This window comes from Vigna unguiculata, chromosome 5 (assembly GCF_004118075.2).
Source record: "Vigna unguiculata cultivar IT97K-499-35 chromosome 5, ASM411807v1, whole genome shotgun sequence".
NCBI classification, from domain to species: Eukaryota; Viridiplantae; Streptophyta; class Magnoliopsida; order Fabales; family Fabaceae; genus Vigna; species Vigna unguiculata.
The window spans coordinates 12,393,334-12,420,864 of NC_040283.1; the positions used below are offsets into that span (position 1 = coordinate 12,393,334).

At 31.0% G+C, this 27,531-nt stretch overlaps 3 protein-coding genes across 3 annotated transcripts; 2 read left to right on the top strand and 1 right to left on the bottom strand.

Moving 5' to 3' along the window:
• Positions 1-3,392: 3,392 nt before the first annotated feature.
• LOC114182917 lies at positions 3,393-9,503 on the bottom strand. The gene is made up of 12 exons (XM_028069715.1): positions 9,181-9,503; positions 8,951-9,083; positions 8,780-8,853; positions 8,412-8,458; positions 8,168-8,330; positions 8,056-8,100; positions 7,781-7,982; positions 7,610-7,674; positions 7,413-7,513; positions 6,831-6,891; positions 6,709-6,756; positions 3,393-3,829 (listed from the first exon to the last, which is right to left on the bottom strand). Exons 1-12 carry the CDS (start codon positions 9,392-9,394, stop codon positions 3,666-3,668), a joined length of 1,317 nt encoding a protein of 438 aa, XP_027925516.1. The 5' UTR covers positions 9,395-9,503; the 3' UTR covers positions 3,393-3,665.
• Positions 9,504-14,293: 4,790 nt separating this feature from the next.
• Positions 14,294-15,674, top strand: LOC114185709 (thaumatin-like protein). The gene is made up of 2 exons (XM_028073583.1): positions 14,294-14,542; positions 14,623-15,674. Exons 1-2 carry the CDS (start codon positions 14,482-14,484, stop codon positions 15,297-15,299), a joined length of 738 nt encoding a protein of 245 aa, XP_027929384.1. The 5' UTR covers positions 14,294-14,481; the 3' UTR covers positions 15,300-15,674.
• Positions 15,675-16,716: 1,042 nt separating this feature from the next.
• LOC114185722 (protein SRG1-like) lies at positions 16,717-19,586 on the top strand. Its single transcript, XM_028073597.1, has 4 exons — positions 16,717-17,185; positions 18,406-18,653; positions 18,727-19,051; positions 19,144-19,586. Exons 1-4 carry the CDS (start codon positions 16,847-16,849, stop codon positions 19,411-19,413), a joined length of 1,182 nt encoding a protein of 393 aa, XP_027929398.1. The 5' UTR covers positions 16,717-16,846; the 3' UTR covers positions 19,414-19,586.
• Positions 19,587-27,531: the final 7,945 nt, after the last annotated feature.

Here is a 27,531-nt window from a genome sequence, read left to right on the forward strand (position 1 = left end):
ACTATTGATTATTTCAAAGTAAAAGATAGTGGTACATTAATTAATAACTCACATTAAGTCGTGTCAGAAAATAAAGAATGAGAGTAAAAAAATGGGAATTATAATATCATTATACAATTGTCAGTATCACTAACGGATCTTCACATAACTTTTTGAGTATTAAAATTATTATACCACAATTTTGAGGATGTTAAAATTACTGTACAAAAATTATAGAACAACCAAATATATAAAATTTACTAAAATTCAAATAAATTATTTTACTTACATACTAAAATGTTTTATATTTTATTGACAAATATTAGTTGTTAATATTTTGTTAATATGAAAATTGAACCTACAATTTCTTTCATCCTTCTTTCCAAACTCAAAATCTACCTTATATCTCCAAAATTTTAATAAGAAAGTTAAACTCATAATCTCTACCTCCTTTCCCTTCAAATTTACCATCAAATCACCTTATCATTCCACCTGCATACTAATATAAATGTATATATAAAAGGTTAAATAATTCCAAAGATTCTCATTTTCGAAATCTCAAGTAGGTTCCTTTTTTTTTATTTGACTCAATTGGGTCTCTATCTTGGAAAATTTGTTATAATTAGGTCTTTCCGTTAGTAGGACACTAAGGGTGTTAACTATGTGTCACATGTCAGCACGTAGTTTTGATTTTTTTTTTAATTTTTAAAAAATAAAAAAATTGTCACGTGTCAAACTGACGTTGTGCCATATAACATGTGGCAGTGGTAGTGCCATGTGTCACTATGGGATGTAAGAAGTTTTAATGTAATCCCTATATTTATTATTTTGTCTCAATTTGGTCCCAATTTTTTTAAAATTGAATTAATTTCAACTCTATTCAAATTGAGACAAAATTTTACTTTTATATAAATTTCACAATGATATTTCTAACAAGATTAAGTTTTTTGATTTTTCATTTAACTTTATTTAAATATTGTTTCAAATATTTATATATCAATAATTTATAGACAAATGTTAGGGTTGATTTAAAAATAACAATTTTATACATTGAATCATAAAATTTTAAATAAATATATTCATTTTAAATTGTTATAAAATTATTTTAAAATTTTATATTTGAATTTGTAAAGTTTTTTTTTTTGTAAAGCAACTCTAACATTTATCTATAAATTATAGATATATAAATATTTAAAACAAAATTTAAATAAAATTCAATATAAAATATACATTAAATAAACTTAATTTTGTTAAAAATATCAATTATAATAAAAATAACATTGTAAAATTTCTATAAAAATTAAATTTGGTAGATTGATGAAATTAATTCAATTTTAAAAAATTTGAGACCAAATTGACACAAAATAACAAATATAGGGACTACAGTGTGACTTTTCACATCCAATAATGACATGTGACATTACCACGACCACATCACAACGTCTTTGCCACGTGGCACAACGTCAGATTGACACGTGGTAATATTTTATTTTAAAAAAAATCATAAAAAATTAAAAATTAAAAAAAAATTAAAATTAAAAAAAAAAATGTGCTGACACGTGACATATAGTTAACACAGTTACTGTACCACTAACGAAAATGACTTAATTGCAACTAATTTTTCAAAATAGAAACTCAATCGAGTCAAATAAAAAAGAGGGGACCTACTTGAGATTTTGTTACAAAGATGGGGACCTATGAAATAATTTAACCTATATAAAAAGATTCAGTAGTCTTCGATGTTGATCAATGTCATTGATATGGTATTTCCATATAATGAAAAACATATATGTTATGACAATACAAATATTTAAAAATTAATAATGATAAAATTTTAAAGGTTAAATTACTCTTTTGGTCCCTCTATTTGTCATGAAATTTCATTTTGGTCCTCAAGTTTTTCATTGTCTCAATTTGGTCCTCATTTTCTTAAAATTGACTCAATTTGGTCCTCACTGTTAACTTTGACCAGACGGTGTTAAAGTCAATGTCACGTGTCAATCTCTGGTTTTTTTGAATTTTTTTGAATTTTTTTTATCTTTTACACGTTTCACTTCACAGTTGTGCCACGTGTCAAAATGACTCAATTTAGTCCCTATATTTGTTTTTAGTTTCACTTTAGTCCCAATTTTTGTAAAAATGAAGCAATATTGTCCTTCCTTATATTGACACTCAATTTAATCTTTGTATACAACTTATGATGATATTCTTAATAAAATTGACGTTTTTATTAAATATTTGTAGAAATATTTTTAAATAAGGGTTTTTTTAGTTTTATTATTAAACAAAGTTAAACCCCAAACTTAATTTCAAAAATTAACAATTTTGTCATCATATATAAAGACATCAAATGTATCGTATTATAAAAACTTAGTGAAGATTAAAAATCAAATAACTTGTCACACATAAGTTTAGGAACTAAATTTCAAGTTCAAAACAAAACCAAAGTCTAATTTTTTGTATAGAATTTAAAGTTAATTTAAAATATTTATAGAAATATTTAAAAAACTTTAATTTTAGTAAGAATATCACCATAAAATTTATAAAAAAGTAAATTTAGTGTCGATTTAAGGGATGACAATATTATTTCATTTTTACAAAAATTGAGACTAAATTGAAACTAAAAACAAATATTAAGACCAAATTGAGTTACTTTGACACGTGACACAACTATGAAATGACAAGTGTAAAAAATTAAAAAAAATTAAAAAAAAATTAAAATAAAACAGAAATTGACATATGACGTTGACTTTAACACCATTTGGTCAAAGTTAATAATGAGGACTATATTGAGTCATTTTTAAGAAAATGAGGACTAAATTGAGACAACGAAAAATTTGAGGACCAAACTGAAATTTCATGACAAATAGAGGGACCAAAAGAGTAATTTAACCAATTTTAAATATTGAAATAAATACAAATGAATGTATTATTTAAGGATTTAAACCAAAAAGTTTAATTTATCAGATAAACAAGTAATTCAAAAAATTATTGAAAACTCAAAATAAAATAAAATGATAAATAACGTAAAACATATCCAAACATTTTTATATATCTAATTTGTATAAACAAAAATGGCTCTGCTATTCAATGTATTTGGAATGATAATGAGACTGTAAAAATCATTATATTAGACTTTTTTATTATTGCCATTATATTACACTATGATTTTTCACTCCATTAAAAAGTAGCTCTTTCAACTTTACCCTGCAGTTTTTTCAAGCTTCCAATTTAAAAGTAGATAGATCACTACTCTTTTTATATGTATTGAAAATAATTATAAATATAAATTTTTCGAAACCACATTGTGATTTTTCACCACGTAAGTGTAACTAAATATCATCGTGGTTTTTCAATGCGATCCACATTTTCAAACACCCACTAAATCAACAGTAAGAATATCAAGAAGAACATTAAGATAATTGATACTGATATTGATAACCACGTATCAAATTTCAGAACTAACGAGGAAATCCACATTAACCTACATAATTCGGACTTCTAACAGCTTTAACTGTTGTAGATTAACAAGACTCTTAACTAGCTCTGCTTTTAAAGCGCAAAGCTTTCGTAAGATCATTTCATAAAATACTACATAAATTAGCTTTTATCATCAAATTAAAAACAAAAAATCTATAACGATTATATAGTGTAGCAGCAAAAGGGTCGCCTCAAGAAGGACCAATTTAAATAATCCTACTAATTCTAGTATCTATGACCTTCGCGTCTGTGTCGAGAGCATCAGCAAGAGACATCTTACGGTGTTTCCATAAAGACTCGGCCAAGTTCTTCATTTCCTCCCCTTCACCCTTTCTCTTTTCTTGGACACTAAGTACTTCTGCATATGCACCTATAACATAAAGCAACATTTAGACTAGTCAGAATAATCTACAAACATGCACATACAGAGCCTTAAATTTGAATATTAAGGCATAATGTTATTGAGTGGGAACTAGTCATTCCTTTGGCCTGTGCTTACTGTTTCTTAAGGTTAACTAACACTCTGAAGAGTGAGTGCATTAATGAAGATGAAGAAAAATAGCAAAAATACAACATTTCAAGAGGGATAACAAGGAGCATAACAAATTATTTAGTTTCTTTATTTTGCATTTCTTGAACTCATAATATATAAGATTTATCATTTCCTTTTATTTGTAAAACAGGTGTAATTAGGAACTTTCAGCCTACGCTGTAGTCTGACCTATTAAGCCCAATAAAGCTAGAGGGTGACACTATAAGACAAGGAAACAAGGAGCAATTTGAAGTCATCCATCTCCATTATAAGCACAACCAGGTTTAATACTTGTCTGCCCGGAGAACTGAATTTGGTCCTATAATGCTGAACTGAATTGTGAGTAATGCAATAGCTAACTTATTATCATAATAAAGAATCATAGGTTCTTCATATGTCACTTTAAGATCATTTAAAATAATTCTCAGCCATAACAATTCACACAACTCATGTGTCAACTCGGAATTCCGTCGCTGTACTAGAACTTGCAACAATATTTTGTTTCAAAAGTTATCAAATTTCCTCCCAAGAACATAAAATATCCTGAGGTGGATTTCCTATCCATGACAAATCCTGCATAATCTATTTCAATATACACCTCCATTTCTAATTTTTCATTCCGCTTGAACAATAATCCCTTTCCTAGACCTTTCTCAAATTTTGTTGGATTCTGTTTGTAGCTTGTAAATGTCCTAATTCTCAGCCATAACAATTCACACACCCCATGTGTCATAGTTTGGAATCCTGTCTGCACTAGAACTTGCAACAATATTTTGTTTCAAAAATTACCAAATTTCCTCCCAAGAACATGCAATATCCTAAGGTGGATTTCCTAACCGTGACAAATCGTGCATAATCTATATCAATATACACCTCCATCATTTCTAATTTTTCATTCCGCTTGAACAATAACCCTTTCCTAGACTTTTCTCATATATTGAAGGATTCTGATTACAGCTTGTAAATGTCTCTCCCTTGGATCAAGTATGAACTGACTAACTACACTCACAACATATGCTATGTCAAGTCTGGTGTCAGCTAAGTAAATGAGCGTAACAACAATGGCTTTTATTCACAGTAGAACTATCTTCATCACTCCCAATTCTATGGTTTTGTTTTAAATTCCGTTGGTCTTATAGTTAATCTTACCTATTTCTTTGAGAAGATCAAGAAGATACTTTCTCTGGGAGATAAAGATATCTTTCTTTAAGTGAGCAACTTCTATATTAAGGAAGTACTGAAATTTTCCTAGATCCTTTATTTCAAACTAAGTAGCAAGCTTTTCTTTCAAGATTGTTTATCATGTTCAACATCTCCTACAACAATCATATCATCTACATAGATGAAGAGTAATGTAAATTTTCTTTCTTGGAAATGTTTAATGAACAGGTTTTGATTGCCTTAACTTTGTCGATACCCCATAGAGATCATAACTTGAGTGAGTCTCCCAAACGAGGCACGAGGTGACTGCTTGAGTCCATACAAGGCTTTATTCAACCTACATACTTTATTCCCTTCTTCAATAGGCCTAAAACATGGAGGAATTTCCATGTAGACTTCTTCCTCTAATTGTCTATGCAAGAAAGCATTTTTCACATCAAATTGTTGTAATTCCCCTTCAAAATAAGCTACCAATAAGAGAATGGTTCTAATAGTATTCACACCAGCAGCAAGTAACTAGCAAGAAAACAGATATAATGAAAGACAAGAAGCATGAGCCAGATGAAAACAAATCGGCAATCGGAACTGTAAAATAACAAGGAAATTAACCTCAAACGCAAGATTGAAACGTCACTGATTGAAACGTCAGGAGAACAAGGTTGAGTCAGAACAACGAGTATGTAACACAACACGAACAATACACTGAATAACAAATGCGATTCATGAAGCTACAATTGACAAAGCTTCATGCACAAAACACGCACGGTCAACAAGTGCGTGATGCACGAACTGCAACTGGTGAAACTTCAACGGAAATGCGATTTGCAAAACTGTAAATAACGAGGCTCCAAAATTCACATTAAACTTGAAGAAGACGAATCAATAGAGAAGCGAATCAATATTCACCCATTGGACGTGAGATAGAGAGTGGAAGAGAAGCAAATAGATATCGAGAAAATAAAGCTCTAGATACCATGTTAGAGCAGAAGAACGAGAGAAAAAGGAGGGAAAATATATTGAACTGAACTAAATTTTATTGAATGAATGTTACACGTTGAATGTTTTGTATAACTTGTATTTATACTACACAATACAATGTGTACAACTGCACAAAGGATTTAAAACTAATAATGGTTGACCATTGACTATGGTTGACCATTGACCATAGTTGACCACTAACTATTATCTTTACACTAACAAAATTTAACATTTGTAGATAAGATAGGTTAAAGGTTCTGTGAAAATTCAATGTTAACATTTCTATAGAAGATAATAAATTAAATTAATTTCAGCAAAATCAAAGGATCACTACCCCTTGTACATGCATACTGGAATAAACAATTTATCAGTATAACATTTTCTTTAGATATTTGGCTATCTCAAGGGCTTTTGCAGGCTCAATTTAATGTTAGCTTGTAAACTCTTCAAAGACTTCTTCTACTGTGTAAGACTGGTTCATTTTAAAATAACAATCTTTTGAAATACTCCAACACACTTTAATCAGGTTTTCACATCCTAGATTATAGTACTATAATGAATTAAAGACTCTGACATACCTCTTGCAAGAGCAGCTATATCACTTCTATCTACAAATGGGGCAGCACCTACACAAAGAAAGTTTGGTTTCAATATGCCTTCATTATGTGATGTCTGGAATCAAATGGCACAACAACATTACCTTCAGTCTTGGTTTCCTCTGATGGAACCTTCAAAATATCCATCACTTTCCGGTAAAGGCCCTGCCAATAATTCTCTCCCATTATAATTATTGTTTGAATTAAATAAAATTTGTTGGTGATCAATTAGGTAAACAAAGGGAGTGAAGCGGTCCTAAATGATTTGATCAGATAATGTGTTATAAGTAGCAGACTACATTAGTCAGGTAAGTTTTAAATATGCATCTAAATTTGTATCCCCAATGCTCATTCATACAGAATTTTCAAATTCTTTTATGAAAACAGTGGCACTAGCCTGACACTCAAGACTAAACTAGGCCAATCAATTTGTTAAATACACATTTCACATTTCTGCACAATCAAATAATAATATTAATTTCATTTAGCAGCAGAAACAGATTTCACTTCATAGCACAATGCTCTAAATGAGAACACGACCAGATATAAAACATCCAGGGGCATCCTATTACTCATCAATCATTGTTCTTTTTATTTTAGGGAGGCAGCAAAACAAACGAGCCTTTGCTATAAGTTAAAATTGATTAACTTTGTTGCTGACAATTTATATATTGGAGAGTTATAACCTCTTGAATCAACAGCGAACTTGAATGTTCCTGAATTGCTTTACGCCTATACATAAGAGCCAGGCTTGCTAACGCAACCCCCACCGTGGGATGCTTAGGGTCTTCAACAAATAGACAGCCAGCATACATTAGTCAATATACCATTATTAAGCTCAATGATAAATGCTGAGGTAAGACAAAAGGAACGGGGAAGTCACCTCCATAGGCTTCCTCTGCCTCAGTCAATGCCCGTCCCAACTCATACTCTGCCCAGGAGAAGTTACTGACACAACAGTTATTAGTGGTATATAAACACCCCAAGAGTAACATAAAAAGGAAGGTAGCAGCACGGCTAAGGAAAAGCCAACAGAAATTATTATTAAGCCTACCCCATAACTGCCTCAAGCTGTCCTAAAGCACATATGGACCCTACAATTAATTCATTCACACTCATGTTGCCAGCCCCTAAGTATGGATTGCCAGCCCTTCTTACTTGAACAGCACCAAGTATAACACTTCGGTAAACTTCTTTGGCCAGTGAATAGTTCTGTTTTTTATGTAGGAATTCTGCATATGATAGACCAGCAGTACCTACAAAACGAAACGTCAATCTGGTGTCGAAAAATGTCAGCTACAGTACCTTGTGAACAAGAGAAGGAGATACCATCCCAATACTTTTCATCAAGAGGTTCGTCGAAGAAATCTTCAGCTGCATCAAGCACATAATAAGCACCATCACAAGTAACAGCAATGGACAAGCACAACTTTAGCACAACCTGAGTCAACATTGCCATTGACAAGTTCAATCAGCCCTTTCAGTGCTTTAGCACGTATAAAGTGAGCCTCAAAATCTTTTCTTTGAAACTCAAAATCTTTTGATTGCCGTTGATTCTGCACAACCTCCATGCACTTGTCAGCCACCGCTGATGCCAAATCATCCTACATAGAAAAAAGTGAATAAACAAGAATGATGCTGCAAAATGAAGCCAAATATTTTACAATTGTTTTGCAAGTACCAACCTGCCCCATCTCTAAATAAAGCCCAGCCTGAGTTTCAAGAGCAGCAACTACAACAAAAATCCAACATACGACTCAAAGTCTTTGCCAAAAGTGATGTTAATATAGTAAGTGTTAGTGGCGTACTCTCTAATACTCCCTTTCTAACACACTCTTCTTGCTAATGGTCAAAATTTCTTGAAAACTAAAAAATCATAAGCGGCGTTAATTAAATATGGAGTGCAGCCCACACAATTTTGTGATTCTCACAATTTCGGTCAATACTAAAAAGTGCGGTAGAAAGAGTGTAATGTCATTTCTCTAATAATAATAATAAGAAAATAAACAATAGCAGTAACCAACAAAAGAGGTGGAAAAGAAAAAGAAATTACCTCTAACTCCCAAATAAGAATTGGTTAATTCTTGAACATCATCGAGCTTTTCTATTGCTTCAGTGTACTCTCCTCTAAATTCAACAGAAAAGATATCTCTAATGAGTTCAAACAATCACGCACAAAATTCTCCAACATAAGAACTAACACACTACAATCACAAAGGATTACCTTTCATACAACATCGTGGACATAGCAAGCATAGCCATTCCCTTCGAATTCTCGCGCTTTGATTCCCTGCCCTCAGTTAACTCACTGCTAATGCAGTGCTTCAACACAGTCAAACCCATCCGATACGCCCCAACTAAAGAAAAACCCGAAAAGCCAAAAAAGACGTTAACTTCGGTCGAAATACACAAATGGGTCGCCGAAAAACACCGGCTTTTGATCAAATAACTCACGTGATCTTTCCCTCCTCCATTGATTCAGGGCGTAATTGATCATATTAATGGCATCGGGGACGACCATGTGAGACTCTAATTCCAAGCCAATGGTAAACGGTCGGAACGATGAAGTGGGAAGAAGAGAGAGGTTAGTGGGGAATGGGTTCGCTTTCAGAGCAGAGAAAGAAGAAGAAGAAGCTCTTGATGATAACTTCGTCGCTATGCGAAACATGGTTGAGTCTGATAGCAAAAGGTTGAAGAGAAATGTGAGGTTTTCGAATAGTGTGTGTGAACGAGGAAGGAAAAGAAATGGCTTGAAGGGGTTAAGGGTTTTTAGGTTGAGCTTGATATTTGATTCGTTGGTTTCCAAGTAGACTTTATATATATTCCTGTTGGAAGTGATTATTAGAAGGCTTAATTACTTGCTTAGTTTTCAATTAGTTAAAAATTTTCAAATAAGTTTTCATTTAATTTTTTCTAATTGAGTTTCAATTTTAGTTTTTTTTTTTTTAATTGAGTCTCAATTAAAACATCGATTCATAGTATTTTATTATTTTTATTTTTTTAACCTTTTTAAAAAAAAAATTTGCAGCCTGATACTATCAGTACCATAAGGACAATATCATGTGTTATAGCGATAAATGTTATTATGCTGTACTTAGTTTAGTGTATGAATATACTCAATTTTGTTTCAATTTTTTTTAAAATAAAATAATATTATTTTTTTATATTTAGATCAAATTTATTATTTATATAAATTTTTATACCAATATTTTTATTAAAATTGATTTTTAAAATATTACAATATTTACATTTTTATTTTTTAATTATACAATATAATTTAATATTTTAAATTATTTAAAATTTAATATTTTTAAGTCAAAAAAGTATTTATTTTATATTTTGTTTTATTTTAAGTATGATATTACTTTATTATTTATCGTATAAATACTGTTGTATTTATTAATAAATTTAAGTTTCATTTACAAGAAGGTAAGTATTTAAAATTAACATATTATTTTTTTATAAGATTAAAATTAATTAACTTAAATGAAATTTAAATGATTTAAAAAAAATTAAAATATTTAAATAAAAACATTAATTTTAAATCAAATATCATTATAATATTTATATAAATAATAAATTTAGTTCTGATTAAAATAAAAGTAACTTTAGTTATTTTAAAAAAAATAAATTAAATTAAATCAAATATATATATATATATATATATATATATATATATATATATATATATATATATATATATATAAACTAAATTGAGTACAAGATAATGATATTACTCTATTATGTGACATTGATACGTGTCACATCATGGAATTTGACATGTAAATAATAACAAATTTTGTAATAAATAAATAAGTATGAATTGACATGTTTTACTGAACTCGTCTGATTTTAATGTCGTTTCTAATTGTTTTTAAAAATAGACATAATTGAGTCAATTTTTAAAAATTAAAACTCAATTGAACAAAAATTTAAAATTGAGACTCAATTTAAACAAAAAGACTAAGTGATAATTGACTTAAAACTTTTCAACCAAAGGACAAAGTGAATAAATAACCTTATTAAAATTAGACTTGATTAAATTCATTCAATATGTTAAGATGCTATAGGAATACATTTTAATATACATGAATGCTTAATGTCCGAGATATTGATAAAATATTCGAGGAATTGATATATTCTTGGACCTTATAGGTAAGGAAATGTTATAAGGGAACTTTAGAATCATGTTGAAGAAATATCAACCAGAAAATGTAATGATGAAAACATAGATATTTACACAAACTTTCAATAGATATGAGAACAATAAATACAAAGAAAAGTTACACAAATATGGATTAAGATAGAGACCGACAATAATAGTTGTGTGATTATCAAATGTGATATGTGTTGGAACTAAATGGTGATAGTAAATTAATATGCACCTCTTGCTCATGTATACAATTTTCATTTTCCCTTCATTAAGGATCCAAATAATTTACTCAATTCATTCCAATAACGTCACTCGGTCCCTTCTTTAGGTTCCAGAAAGCATTAGGAGCCAAAAATATAACCATGTCCCCAATAATTATTTTCTCATAATATTATACTATGATATCATATGTTCCCCTATTCTATTTGGCCAAACCAAATTAATTCCTTAATCATGATTATCTAAGGATCTAAACAACTTTACTCAATTTCTTATAATAAAGTAACTCAATCCTTGCATTAAGATTTAGGACAATCATAATCAAAAATACAAATTTGTTCCCAAGAATTGTCCTTTTTTGATAATTTAGTTTAATTTGTGAAAGTATTTTCCAATATCATTCAAAATCTAAAATCAAGTATTGGGATTTCTTTACCGTCAAGCATTAGGTGTGAAAGTAAAGCATTAGGTGTAAAAGTAAATCAAGTTAAAAAGTAAATATTTGAATATGATGTATATATGAGACAAGAAGTTCAAAAAGCGTAGCTACTCATGATGAGTAGGATATTAAAATGAATCTAACAACAACAAATAACACAAAGTTTAAAATGTAGATCTTCCTATCTAATTTAATCTATTATCCTCCTACTAAGTCATTATAAATTCTCTCTATTTATAGAGCCAAGCTACTTTATTTTTACTGGAAGTTTGCGCTCAACGCCTAATTACTTCACTCAGCAAATGACCTTTCCTCATGTGTAGGATTTCCTTTCCGCTCAACTTCTCTACAATGAGCTCAACGAATGTTTTACTCATCTGAAGGGTTTCTTCCAATGATAAGCTTCTCTTCACTTCACCCAACTCTTTAAAGCTCGCTTAACTACATTTTTCCTTCCTCTAAGGGTTTTTTCTCCCACTCAGTGCATCCCCACTTCGTTCAACTCTGAGGATAAAATTTTTAATTTTTTTTCACCCTCAATTCACTCAGCTCCAACTTTTTGTGATCAATGAATTATTTGTCTTCAATTTTGCTTGTTATGATAAAAATATATAAACGGAAACATGTTCCTTAAGGTCTGTATTACTATCATACCGATCGAGAGTGAAAGTTTCCCACAACTTAGGGAGTGAGATCTTCGTGATTCTATCCATGAAGGGGTTTCAGTGCTTTGCCCGAGATGTCGAGTTGTTGTTTGTCATCCCCACTGTCCTAAGGGTGAGGTTGTATTCACTATCCTCCTTAATATCTTGGAGGGTGACTTGGCATGCAACGAGGTTTTGTGTGCCATGTACAGATCGTTAGGGGTCTCCTTGTCTTTTCCCTTCGCATTGATCCCTTCAGCCTCTACCTTCCTTTTAAGCCTCGAGTTCTCTTGTCTTATCACATCCATCTCCTTGACGCTCCTTTTTCTGAATTCAGCAAATTCTTGTTGCATTTTGGCTTGACTTTCCAAGATAACGGCTATATTTGCTTGGGACGACCTCCTCCCTTTCTCGTTCTGACCATTCGACTTCTTGTGGAAACTATTCAATGATCCATCTTTGCAAAATACTAGTCAACCTCACGGTGGTCGTTAATGTTCCAATTCCAAGTCTGATGATAGAATTGCAGTCTATCATCATACATCCGAAATATTGTCAGTTTTAGAATGTGGTTTCATCATGATTTTACCTTTAAAAGATGTCTCACAAAGTGAAAAAAGGAAAAGATATTTAAATGCTTTTACAAACTCTTTATCTAATTCTCCAAACATAAATGATACCTTTTAGAATTTGAGAGTTTAATCTAAAATTCCCCCTTCTCATTCTGAGAATGAGTAAATTGATAATAATTTAGTTTATAAAACAATAGTGTAAATTTAGTTTATAAAATAATAGTGTACGTGTGTTATTATTTTTTATAATAATAACAAGTAATAAATTTATTATTATTATTATTATTATAATAGAATTAAAACAAATTTAATAATTTTATCGTAAATAGTTTTTATTTATTTCGTAAGTAATTTTATAATTAAGAAAATAATTAAATTTAAAAAATCTCAAATCGAGAAAAAAACTGTTAATTTTAAAGTAACAATTACTTGAAAAATTAAACTGATTTTAATTTAAAAAAACATTTATGTGAATAATAAAATCAGAAAACAAATGAAAAAGGAGGAATCCTAGGTATATAGGTATAGATTAGAAAATTTATGTGGCATCTAATTTATGAAAAGTGCAACCATTATTCTAATCTTGATCTTGATGTATATTTTAGTGATAAATTGGTTTCTGAATTTTACAGTTTAACTAACATCAAATTAAAAATAAAAGATATAATTTAATATCAAATTAGTTTTTAAATATTATAATTTAATAACAAGATAATCTTACAAAATTTAACAACGGAAGATAATTGTTATATATATATATATATATATATATATATATAAACATATTTAACTTTGAATCTAAAACTGTGATAAATTGAAGTAATTTTATGTAATTTTTCTAATTGAAATTTTCTTTTGCATTTTTAAAAAAAAAAATTTATCGAGATCCTCACACACTTGTCAATCTCAAATCTGAAGTTATCAATTCCTAAAATCCACTGCCAACTAAGCTTTATTGGTCACAGTATGCAACCCAAATTGTGTTAAATTATACTTAATATGTGTTTAAAATAAATAAAATCTTAAGCAACAAGACCGAACAAAGTAGAAGGCATAATTAGTATGTGAACCAACTTTGAAAAAAAAATGATTTTGTTGCATTCCCCTTTTTCTAGTTTAAGATAGAAGCAGATAATGCTGATGTTATAAAGCAAAAATTCTACAGACATTAATTCCTGTACATCTATAATGCCCCTTATGGAAAAGAATGCCATCACATTGAAGTTTAAGATGTAAACATTCTCTAATGCAACTAAAGTTCATAACTTCATCTCACATGTTGTAGTGTTTTTCTTCCTTTTTTTTTAGTTTCTTGCTTTATTTTTCTCACCCGAAAGATGCTGCAAGTTGCCAAATTAGCAGCAACCCGATCCACCCAAAAATCACTGAACATTATTAAAATAGCAATATTTTAACCATTTTAATATCACAGTTACGTAGAAAAGAAATCTCCAGCTGGAAGCAATGCATATATGCTCCTTTGCTATGAAAGAGAAAGTAGAAAGTAATTAGAGAAAAATAAAGGCAAAAGCTTAACGAGGGTGACAGTGGGAAGTTGCAAAACCGTTTTTGTTTTTGTATAAAAAGATAGCACTTGGCACGATCTATACTTGAGAGCGAAATATTTGGAACCTGGAAACCTCACACCGTCACACGCACTGTTACTCACGCATATATAGGTTGCACAAACTTTTCAGTTGTTGTGTTGCTATTCTTTGAGCTCAAACAATGGCGAAAATCTCCTTCTTTCTCTTCTCTCTGGCTGCATTCTGTTACATCATACTCACAGGTAAAAATGGTATTTTATTTCTTTTCAATTTGTAACTGAAACCTTTCTATGCATTATTTATCTTCTGTTATTTGTTGCAGATGGTGCTCAACTTATTGTAGTGAACAACTGTGGGGAAAGTGTGTGGCCAGGGATACTTGGCGGTGCAGGGCAGCAAAGTCCAAAAGATGGTGGGATGCATCTTGGAAGTGGTGAAGAAATTGTGCTTGAAGTGCCAGAAAAGTGGTCAGGGAGAATTTGGGGTAGGCAAGGTTGTAGCTTTGACAGTGATGGAAATGGGCACTGTGTCACTGGTGACTGCAATGGGAAGCTACATTGTAGAGGGCAAGGAGGGGTGCCACCAGCAACAGTGGTGGAAATGACCCTTGGATCTTCCTCTTCCCCTTTGCACTTCTATGATGTGAGTTTGGTGGATGGCTTCAACTTGCCAGTTTCCATGAAGCCCATTGGGGGTGGAGTTGGGTGTGGAGTGGCATCCTGTGAGGTGGATTTGAACATTTGTTGTCCATCAGCACTTGAGGTGAAGAGAAATGGCAGAGTTGTGGGGTGTAAAAGTGCATGCTTGGCTATGCAATCAGCTAAATATTGCTGCACAGGGAATTATTCTGACCCTAAAACTTGCAAGCCTACACTTTTTGCTCATCTCTTTAAGGCTATATGTCCTAAGGCTTATAGTTATGCCTATGATGACTCTAGCAGCCTTAACAGATGCAGGGCTCCAAGGTATGTTATCACCTTCTGCCCTCCTCCACTGTAAAGGGATTCATGATGACAACAATGAAGTTGAAGCTGGTCTTGGAGAATTACAAAGGTCATCAGTTATCTGTGAAGAACTGTTTGAATATTTTAGTTCTGTTTTTAATCTTCAATTGTCATAGTTATCTGTTTTATAGATTGTTAATTAATAGTCATTGTTCTTTGCCATCAAGATAGTTGAAAAGAAGGGTAGATTGATAATAAACAATATTTCACATTTTTGCTCTTACTGGTGATAGTGCTTTGCCTTGTATGAAGTTTAACTAATGAAGTTAACTTGGGAATAATAACCTGTAAACTACACATTCTACTTACAGTAAAAGGGAGTAAATATTGGAATCATGTGACCAACTTCTTGGAACCAGAAAAAGGGGAAAGAAAATCTGAGCAGCATCATTTGCAATAAAAATTATGGACAACGATATACTAAAAGTTCCATTTTTTTATCTTAGTGTTACTTCCATTTGTTTCCATGAAAGTTTCATTAAGAAAGATGAAAATTGAATGAATAGAAGCTTTTGGTCATTAGAATTCTAGCAGGTTTGGTGCACCAAGAATCCTACCATGCTGGGTCATGTACAATTTCATACAGCAAAAAATAGTATATCTCTTCGATGCGAGTGCAAAATTAGTCCTCACGATTTTATCTTTTAAGATACGTCTCAAGCAAGGGAAAGAAAATTCATTTAACATTTTCTCCTCTTTATAGGATGCAAAACTTTTGGTATGAGTCATGTGGAATCATTACTTTGCATTTGGTTATTCCATTAGCCTCATCTATGCAGGGCTTTCATCTTGTTATTATCACTTTACATTCTTCTCCAATAAGAGATACCTCAAAATGAGGATTCCCTCATTGGTCTACTGAGATTTTTAGATGATTTAAAATTAGGAAAGAAGGAAAAGAAGATCTTCATCATGTACTACCATCTTCTTTTAGGCTATATTTGGTATTAGACATGTCTTAGGTTGTTCCATGTTGGAAAACAAGAATTGTTCTTCATCATGAGAACATTCTCTAAAGTAGGACGGATTGAAAAGCAGAGAACATAGAATAACATTTCACATTTTTGCTTTCGTGCTAATGACACTTTGCCATATACATAGTTTAATATATTTCAATAAATTGGGATTGGGATTGGGAATAGTTGGCAGCCAATGTTTTTAAAATTGGACTCATTTCATAGATCCAATAGATCTCCACATAAGAGATTGACTCCACTTCCAATCTAAAATCTTAAGATAATAGTTTTATGAGTTTTTTTTTCTTATATAGTATTCAACTTTTTAATTTTTACTTAATGTAGGACTTAGATTCACACCTATAATAAACATGAGACCGGTTTTCTGACTAAATGCCAATTTGATCAGATTTGTAAAACATGGGTGCTAACTATTACATTGTAAGCTAAGCATTACATTGTAAGCTAAGCAATTTTTTTTTCTTTGGATCCTCCGCAAGAAGGTGCAATACATCCAAAACAAGGACAAGTTGACAATAAACTAATCTCCTCCAACGATTGAGAAAGACTTTGCTTACAATAGTGAATGTCCCTTAGAAACAAAAAGTCAACTCTCAGAGGAAACAATCTCAGCAGAACAAAGATGAGTCTCAATGTAGATGTTGAAGAGTTGGTGACTGAAATGGAGGAAGTACCCACTTTTGCTCCATCTATACCAGTCCCCAATGTTCAAGAAATGGTAAGGAATAATCCCCTGCAGGTTCCTGAAAGGTATGTGAGGAGTAATGAAGAACTGCAAAAAGTCAATCACATGCCTCACCTTTCATCTGAGGTACCTGTCATTGATTTATCACTGCTCTCATATGGGAACAAGGATGAGTTATTGAAATTGGATGTAGCATGCAAAGAGTGGGGTTTCTTTCAGGTAATTTTTTTATCAACACTACTGTTAATTACATACAAAAGTACACAAATGGGAAACTACACAAAGAAGAGTACTTCCACATCATTTTTTTAACAATAATACAACAATCACTATAACTTTTAGAGACACTGTAAAATCATTCATGCATCTTCATTTAGACAACTTAAACTTTAGTTTAATAAATTCATGAGATAATATTCTTAAAATATCTAGCTTGAGTTTGAGTCCTATATTAAGGATTAAGGAGAAATGAGCAAGATGAGTGAGATATAAGAAAAATTTACAAACTTAGTATGTTACCACTGCCATAATGAACATTTGACCTTATATATAGTTCCAACACCTTTGAACTACTAAATAGGATTAATCATAGATTTATTATCTTTTATGAGTAATGAAAACTAGTATTATATTCTCTTTGGTTTAAAAGTCTAACACAAGTTTAATATACAAAAACTTTCGGACTTCTAGATAGCAAAATCATATTAAATATTTTTCAGGTATTCTCATTCAAATCATTTAGACTACAACTTAAGTCGAATTTATCATCCTTCACAATGATTCCGCAGTCCTAGAGCTTTGAGATGGATGATAAAATTTATACCCTTCAAACTAGGTTTCCAACATGTGAATGAATCAAAAATATGTATCTTTCAACAACCTCTGTTTGTTGGAATTTAATTTAGTCTATACACAATTGTTGGCCGTGCTTCAACTCACCAGAATAGAGAAAGTTTTACATTCACCTCGTGCTTTTCACTCTGTGTATTAAGTTTGACTTCTTCGTTTTGCTATACTATTCTGATTCGGAATACTAGACATAGCACATTAAGCAACAATCTCATAATCTTGAAAACATTTTGTATATGGACGGGTGTTTGTACACTTTTTGTGTTTCTACCATAATACTTTCCAACTTTCTTTCATTAATCCTAATTTGTTTTGCACCATGTTTTTATATTTAAAACTCCATCCATCCTTAAACTGAAGCATATCAGTATACAAAGATGAGTAATCATCTATAGAAGTGATAAATATCTAAAACTACCTGCATTTATATAAACCATCTGATCTTCATCAAACTGACTGTGTGAATGTGTGAACTTCTAAGGAATCTGGATGTGTCTTTATGTAAAAGCTTAAATCTTTGGAATATTAATGAGAAGTTTGTTTGGATTTCATCAAATGGTGCTTGAGATTGAAGTCACCTTTGGTTGCAGATAGTAAACCATGGTGTTAAGAAAGAGGTCGTGCAGAAAATGAAGGATGCAGCAACCGAGTTTTTTGAACTTCCAATAGAAGAGAAGAAAAAGTATGCAATGGAATCAAACGATGTACAAGGTTACGGGCAGGCTTATGTAGTTTCGGAGGAGCAGATACTAGATTGGTCAGATGCACTGGTGTTAATCACATGCCCCACCCGATACAGGAAACTTCACCTTTGGCCAAAAACTCCAGAGGGATTCAAGTAGGTGCTCCTCTCAATTGGAAACTATATACACTACTTTTCATCACTTCATGAAATTCATCTACTAATGCAGGGAGGTAGTAGAGGCATATACAAGTGAAGTTAGAGGAGTTAGTAAGAAAATACTTAGTTCATTGTCAGAGATAATGGGGACGCAGAAGCATGTTTTTCTGGGACTGCATAAAGATTCATTGGAAGGTATTCGTGTGAACTATTACCCTCCTTGTAACACACCTGAGCAAGTGCTTGGTTTGAGTCCACACTCTGACACAAGCACCATAACCTTGCTTATGCAAGATGATGATGTAACTGGGTTAGAAATTCGACACGGAGGAGGATGGGTGCCAGTGGCTCCAATATCAGATGCTCTAGTTGTCAATGTTGGAGATGTTATTGAGGTACTAAATTATCTCTTTATGTCATAATCAAAAGGTTAGTTCTTTAATCATTTACTCTTGTTGTGAGTGTCTTCCTTTTGCAATCATTGCAGATCTTGACTAATGGGAAATACAAGAGTGTAGAGCACAGAGCAGTGACAAACAAGAACAAGAAAAGGATTTCTTATGCATTGTTTGTGTCCCCAGAGGATGATGCAGAAGTTGAGCCCCTTGATCATATGATAGATGCTGAAAACCCCAAGTTGTACCAGAAAGTGAGGTATGGAGATTATTTGAGACAATCTTTGAACAGGAAAATGGAGGGAAAAGCACACATTGATGTGGCAATGTTAGAACATTCTGATACGAGGAATGAAGACTGATAAGAAAAGAAATGGAAACAACTGAGAAAAGAAAACAAAAGTTACTCCAAGTCCCTCGTGTGGATTTATCAAGTGTCAATTGTGTTTGTATAGTAATAAATGGGAATTCCTTAACATCCAACATTTCCATGTACATTGTTGACAACTGCTTATTATGATAATAAAATATGATATTATAATAATAATAAGTATAAATAAAATATTATAAGAAAATAATAATTTATAAATATACATCAATGAGAGTTGAGTCTTTGTTCACTTAATGCGAATCTTGTCACTTTGATTCACTCAAATTCCACAAAACCTAAATTCTCATCTTGGCTTTTCCTGAGAAGGATAGTACTTTCCTTTATGAGTCAAATCTAAAAAAATTTAACCATGAATTGAGTTTTAATGCTGCCAAATTTTGGGTCATATATATTGTTTTCGATATAGATATAAGGGTTCAAATTTTAGTTATTTAATATTTTTTTAGTTAATTGAGTTAAGAAGCCGTTAAAGTGATTAAAGTGATGTTTCTTAAGTAGATTGTTCATGAATTAAATGTTTGTGCTTATGTTTATTCGAGCGAGTCTCAATCAAGGAAAATTAATGCTTAGTCAGATTGCATACTCATATGTGATGGTAAACGTGTGATAATTGTGAAGTTTTGCTTGTCAATGATAAATCAATTCAAAAATAGGTTTGTTGTTGGAGATGTTTTATTATCAATGTTTGATTATTATGACAAGATACCCCTACAATTAATATTTGTCCAAAGACTTAATATTGCTAGTGCATTAGGTGTTTTGAGATGAGTCATGCCATTATTTGAATATATTGATAATTATTATTTTTATTATTATTATTTTTATGATGTGAGCTTAATTACATTATTTTTCTTATTTTAAATTCAACTATTATTGCTTTAATATCTACTAATCTGAATTCGTTTGCAGTTCTTAATGGAGAATTTTTTAAAGACTGAAAAAGGAAACATGAAAATTGTTCTTAGTTGTATGGATCTTGATCTTGCATAAAAATTGAGAAACACATTTCTCCTACGGACTCTAGTATCTCTAAAGAGAGAAAAAATTATGAAAAGTGGGATCACTCAAATCGCATGAGTCTTATAATCATTAAGCGTGACATTCATGAGATCTTTAAGGATGTTATATTTGAAGAGATAACAAGTGCCAAAGATTTTCTTGCTGAAATTGAAAAGCGTTTTGCAAAAAAAGCAATAGGGCGGAAACTAGTGTTCTTCTTTAGAGTTTGATTTCTATGAAGTATTAAGGAAAAAGAAATGTAAGAGAAAACATTAGTGGAATGTCAAAATATTGCTTCAAAACTCAAGGCATTAAACATTGAGTTGTCGAAAGACTTACTTATACATTTAGTATTAATTTCTCTTCCTTTGTAATTTGTTCAGTTTAAGGTATCTTACAACTATTAAAAGGATAAGTGGTCTCTTGATGAGGTTATTTCATACTGAGTGCAGGGAGAAGAGAGATTAAAGTAAGAAAAAGACAGAAAATGCTCATTTTGTAACTACCTCTAAAGACAAGGGCAAAAGAAAGAAAATTGAGGATCCCAAAAATAAAGTTGTTAAGGGTCCACCACAAAAGAAACAAAAATCAGGGTGACAAATGTTTCTTTTATAATAAGGTTGGACATGTAAAGAAGAAATGTACCAAATATCATGCTTGGCATGCAAAGAAAGGTACGTTTCTTATTTTAGTTTACTTTGAGGTCCATTTAACTTTAGTACCTAGAAACACTTGGTGATTAGACTTTGGTGCCACTATTAACATTAGTGTTTCAATGTAGGGATGCCTAAGTTATCAGAAGTCAATTGATTCTGCAAGATGGGTATATGTTAAAGATGGCAAATCGGTGGACGTGGAAGCTATAAGGCATTTTAGATTATTATTATTATGCACTGGTTTTTATTTGAGTTTGAAAGACACTTTTGTTGTACCGTCGTTTAGACCAAATTTGGTTTCAGATTCTTATATGGACAAATTGGGTTATTTATGTTCATTTGGAAACAATGTGCCCAGTTTGTATTTTAATTCAAATGTTGTTGGAACTAGTTCACTTTTGGCTCATGATAATCTATATATGTTTGAAATTGTAGCTTTCTACAATGAATCCTTAAATATGGAATCACGTGATACTAAGCATAAAATTGGCAATACTAGCTCATGAGCATTTTGGCAAAAACGTCTAAGACACATCCCTAAAAATAAAGTTGAACGACTTGTGTCAGATGAGATCTTGGATTCAATTGACTTCACAAATTTTGATGTTTATGTTAAATGTGTTAAAGGTAAACAAAAAAAAAATGTATGTATAGAGCTACAAACATTTTAGAATTGATACATATGGATATTTGTGGGTCAATCTCTAGATATATTCAAATCATTTAAGGTTGAAGTTGAGAATAAACTCAATAATAGAATTAAGAGTGTCAAGTTTGATCATGGTGGTGACTACTATATTAGATATGACAATTCAAGTGAACAACGTCCAGGACCTTTTGTCAAGTACCTAGAGGAATGTTGAATCATCTCACAACACACCATGCTAGGGTCACCTAGCATGAATGATGTGGCTGAAAGACGAAACCGAACCGTAAGGAGAATGATTTCTCATTCTACCTTACTAGAGTCACTTTGGAGAAAGGCACTAAAAACTGTAACTTACATTTTAAATAGAGTGTCAAACAAGGCAGTTGCCAAAACACCTTATTAGCTTTGGGTTGGGCGAAAACCTAGTCTAAAATATTTTTGATGACTATAAATTTTATGATCCTAAATTAAAGACAATTTTTGAGACAAGAACTGCCACATTCTTTAGAGATATTGAGTTTGAGGTGAAGAATAAGGTTAAATACTTTGTCTTAGAGGAAAAATCAACAATAATTCCATATTTGATTCATACAGTTGCTTTTGATAAAGCAAGTTCAGAACATTTACAAGATATTGTTAATGAATCTCTCACTAAAGATAATTTGGAAGTTTATGAAGAAAAAACTCAAGATCCTTAAGAAGCTTCATGAGCCATTACCTTTGTGAAGATTCATGAGAGAAAAGAGAAGTGTTATTCCAAGTGATTATGTGGTATTTCTTCAGACAAATGAGAAAAATAATGGTATGATGGAAAATGACCCAATCAACTTTCACCAAGCCATGCCATATTCGAACTCAGAAAAATGGATTAAAGCAATGAATAAGGAGTATAAGTCCATGTGTCGCAACCGAGATCGCAGCGGGACGGCAAAAGTAATTAAAAAAAAAAACAGAGGAGTCGCCACCATAGTTTATTATAGAAAACTATAGAAAAAACCTTAAAAGAATGGTCTTCGAAACCAAATTTGGATTCGGGAGTCGGTTACGTGTGGGGAAGGTATTAGCACCCCACAACGCCCGTCTTAAGACGGTTCCCTCTTTAATTAAGTGTGCAAAGTAGAATTTTGATGTTTAAAATATTTGTTATTCCCCAAAAAATCAAACAAAATAAAAAAATACATACAAAAATATTAAAGATTAAAACAAAATTATTCTTTTATTTTTTTGGGCCCGACGAGGATTGCACCTCGCTCCTACGTATTTCCATTTGGAAAATCAAGGATAACGTAGTTCTTTGTAAAAAAAATTGTTGTTTGATATTATTATCTTATTTTTTTAATTTTCTAGATTTTATGTATATGTATATTTTATTAATATCAAGAGAACCAGAGATTCTACATGATAAAGATTTAGTTAGCAAGCAAATCCGAGATTTGACATGATATTTAAGATGATTTTATAATTTTTATTTTTTATTATTACTAAAAAAGAATTAAAAACCTATGAAAGAGTGTTTTGATTATCAAGCAAGTCTGAGACTTGACATGACATTCAATACTTATATAAAAAGAAAAAAAAATTATTTTTTTATTTTTTTATATTATTTTTTAGAGAGAATTTAAGCCTATGAAAGAAACCTTTTTATTTATCAAGATAAAAATAAAGAGAAAGAGAAAGGTTGAGCACATCAATGACAAACCCAAAATCCTCTAACATGAGCACCTCAATATTTAATCATACAACCGTTCAAACGATCATATATTTGATATTACAAGAGAACCATGAAAAGCATTAGGAGCAAAGAGAATTTACCTTAAAGTGACCCGTGACCAGTGACCCCCTTTTGCACGTACTCTGGTAATAAAAAAGGAGAGGAGTTTTTCGAATTTTCTTTTTTTCTCTCCCCTGCATTGGATATTTTCTTGTGCTTATATAGGCACATTGGGGTAACACTGAGATCCTAGTCTTTAATTATAATAGAATATATGTGAAAGAAATTGATATTGATGAAACATATTATAGTAATTAAATCGTTGCATACTATCCACGATATTGATTATAATTATTAACGAAATATTGCCTGCAATTATTAGAATCATATTTTCTGTCACATATAGATCGTGATCAAATCATAACATATTATTCATATAATTGATTCTAATTATTACCAAAAATATTTTCTTCTAAATATTAAAATCGTACCATTCTCTAAAAGCATTATTATCAAGAATATTTACTTCTAATTAAAATAATACCTTCCCAGACTGACAATGCAAAGAGACACATGAGTGTAAGTGCAAGATATTTATTCAAATTATTATAAAAAAAATATTGTTCCTAATATTATACCCTTCTCTAAAAACATAAAGTATGAAACATATTTTTCTAACATGTCATGTGGAGAGTGTAAATAGCAAATAGTGGGGGTGAAAATATGTAAAACATTTGGGCTTATGAAAAGAGTGTGATAATTAAAAATAAATTAGATTCTTCTTCTCTTGGTTTTTTCTTTTTTTTTTCTTTTTTCCCATAGTAAAATTAAAGTTAAAAAAACCTACCATCAATCAAAACATATTTTTTTATTTTATTTTATTATTTATTATTATATTATATATTATTTTTATTATTATTATTATTATTATTTTTAACCAAACAAATGCATTTACCCGAACGAAATTGGGTGTTGACACCATGCAAGACAACAAGGTTTGGGAACTTGTTCTATTACCAAAAAGTGTGAAACCCATTGGTTGTAATGGATATTTAAGATCAAATGAGACTTCAAAGGTAATGCGCAGAGGTATAAGGCTCGTCTTGTGATAAAAGGTTGTACCCAAAAGGAAGGGATTGGCTTTAAAAAGAATTTCTCTTCAGTCTCATTGAAAAACTCTTTTAGGACAATCATGGATCTTGTTGAACATTATGATTTGGAGCTTCATCAATTAGATGTCAAGACGACGTTTCTCAATGGCAACATTGGTGAGACAATTTATGTGATTCAACCAAAAAACTTTGTGTCAAAAGATCTAAAGAATATGGTTTGCAAATTGAAAAAAAAATCCATTTACGGGCTAAAACAAACAGGTCATCAATGGTACAATAAATTTCATTAAGTGATTATCTCATTTGGTTTCAAGATGATTTTTATTGATGATTATGTGTATCACAAATTCAATGGGAACAAGTACATTTTCCTGGTCTCATATGTTAATGACATACTGCTTGCCACTAATAATATTGCCATGTTCCACGAAACCAAGAGATTTATATCAAGAAACTTTGAAATGAAAGACCTTGGTAATGCCTCCTTTGTATTAGGAACTCAGATACACTAAGATTGATCTCGAGGTATTCTAGGATTGTCACAAAAAGAGCTATATTAAAAAGGTGCTTGAAAGGTTTGACATGCCGGAAATTAAATCTGGGGATACTCCAGTTGTTAAAGGAGACAAGTTCAATCTTAAATAGTGCCCAAAAGGAAATTTGAAAATTCAGAAAATGTAGAATATTATACATACGAAATGATCTGTAGATAATGCTGCGTCAAATTCATACAGTCAATTTTGTATGTAAATATGTATGTAATAATACATTTTTCAAATTAAAAACTATATTTTTCTTTATTTCCAAATTTTTTTACATTTCTTGTCAATTTCAATGAAATTTCACCAACACCACCAAGCAACATTTCACTTAATCCAAATCCAAGTTCATTATAAACAACATAAAATCCAAATCAACTTATAAACAAATAAGTGTCAAAAATTTAGTCTAAAAATGCTAATGTAGTTCTAATAAAAGTGCTAACATAACATAATGGTAATCAAGCTCTAACAAAACATCATCTAAAAGTGCTAACATAACGAAGAAGTGCAAACATCTAAAGACCTAATATTCCAAGTAGTCATGTCGTTCTTGTTGATTGTTTAGTCGTGGATGCTTCTGGTCTTGTTGTGGTTGCTCCTAGTCTTATTGAGGCTGACTTTGCTCAGATTGGGCTTGTTGCTCTTGCTGTTATTGTTGTAATGTAGTTTGTGCATCTGATGGAAGGAAAGGGAGGACAAGACTAACAAATCACTGAAATTGTCGTTATTCTTGTTGTAACTGTTGACTTAACCTTTCATTGTGCTCCCTATGATTGAAACTTTGATATAAATTAATTTTTAAAAGCTTAAAAAATAAATAGATATAATCTTCTTGACTCAATAATGTATAATGTTTTTGACATGTTAAATATGTTTCAAACTAATGTTTGAGTTGTACACCATTTGACACATTTCAACTCAAATGTCAGTCTAAAACACTATTGAATGTAAGACCCTAGAAAATGACGTTTTAAAAGTGATAATGATTTAAAAATAGTGAGACTCGGTTATTTTTAAGATTAAAAGGTTTTAGTATAAATAAAATTGTTTTATTTTAAAACACATCATCTTTTTAGAAATCACTTTTCTAGAGTTCTTTGACTTCTCGCTAAGGATTCTCCTCCTCTGTTTGCATGATTGAAGATTTGAAACCGTAGGAGTGATACCCATGGCGAGCTCTTCAAATTGGCCCAATCAGTTTCTCCATTCGCGTAAGTTAAGTTTCAACCCTTTTTCCTTGTTCTTCTTCTGGATCAAGTCACATGTAAGGTTTTTCTACTTGCATGTGTTATTTTAATCTTCTCTATGAGTCTTTGTTGATTAGTGATCCTAATGGTAGGTCTTGATCGTTCTTGTGTTGTTCCTAGGTATAGATAGAGCATCTTGTGGAGCTAAAGGTGTTTTGATGTTCCTTGAGTCTATTAAGCTGTTTAGACTGTTTGAGTCGCTTTGTCAAGTAAGGGAAGCTAACTTTTGTGTTCTTTCCTTTGTGTTGTCTATTTTCTTTTGCAATGATCACCTTATTGGTGTGAGCAAACGAAGATGCAGGTGTAGTGGTACCTCTTGTGGTTAAGGCACTATCAATTTGGACGGTCGATCGAGATTAGATCCTGTTAGGAATAATTTGGTAATAGTAGGATAGTATAATAGCTTGAAAATGTATGTGTGTGATATCATTGTAGTCCTATTTGATATGACTGTACTAATATACTACATACATTGGACTATTTGCTTTTTGAAATATTCATAATAAAATGTTTTAATTTTTTTTAAACTGCTAAAAATTGGGATGTTATATTGAAAACCTAAAAGATACAGTTAGATTGAAATAATTAGATCCATTCATTTATGTCTTAATCTCCAATGCAAAATATAAAAAAGTTTGAGAAAGAGACAAATTCTAATTTCGCATTCAAATTAAAGAACTAAAAATATATTTAACTTATTTTTTATTTTTGTATATGAATATAATTTCTATTAAACAATTTATCGAAGTTGTACATAGGATGTAAATATTATAGGATGTAAATATTATCTCCACCAAATGTACAGCTATACACAAGTGGCAAAACTAAAATCTACAAGAAAATGTTGTTAAAAGCATCTTTAATGGTTTTTAACCTTTTTAAATAGATGTGAAAAGTGTCTTTTTAAATGATTTTATCAAGGAAGAGGCTTATTTAGAGTAACCACCTGGCTTCATTAATTTTAAACATCCAAATCATATCTACAATTTAAAAAAAAAAAAAGCTTGATATAGATTGAATCAAACACCTAGATCCTAGAATGAAAGACCTAGCCATTTTCTTCACGAAAACAACTTCAAAAGAGGGAATGTTGACTCAACCCTATTTGTTAAAAAAATCTAATAGTGTGTGATTTGTGATTTTTGTACGAATATATGTATCTATTAATCCTAT

Coding starts and splice junctions, on each gene's coding strand:
- LOC114182917 (XM_028069715.1), bottom strand. CDS start 9,394: ATGTTTCGCATAGCGACGAAGTTATCATCAAGAGCTTCTTCTTCTTCT. Junction 9,084..9,180: donor ATGGAGGAGGGAAAGATCAC/GTGAGTTATTTG, acceptor GTTTTTCTTTAG/TTGGGGCGTATCGGATGGGT. Junction 6,892..7,412: donor GTTCGCTGTTGATTCAAGAG/GTTATAACTCTC, acceptor AATTATTGGCAG/GGCCTTTACCGGAAAGTGAT.
- LOC114185709 (XM_028073583.1), top strand. CDS start 14,482: ATGGCGAAAATCTCCTTCTTTCTCTTCTCTCTGGCTGCATTCTGTTAC. Junction 14,543..14,622: donor CTGTTACATCATACTCACAG/GTAAAAATGGTA, acceptor TATTTGTTGCAG/ATGGTGCTCAACTTATTGTA.
- LOC114185722 (XM_028073597.1), top strand. CDS start 16,847: ATGTCCCTTAGAAACAAAAAGTCAACTCTCAGAGGAAACAATCTCAGC. Junction 17,186..18,405: donor AAGAGTGGGGTTTCTTTCAG/GTAATTTTTTTA, acceptor CTTTGGTTGCAG/ATAGTAAACCATGGTGTTAA. Junction 19,052..19,143: donor ATGTTGGAGATGTTATTGAG/GTACTAAATTAT, acceptor CAATCATTGCAG/ATCTTGACTAATGGGAAATA.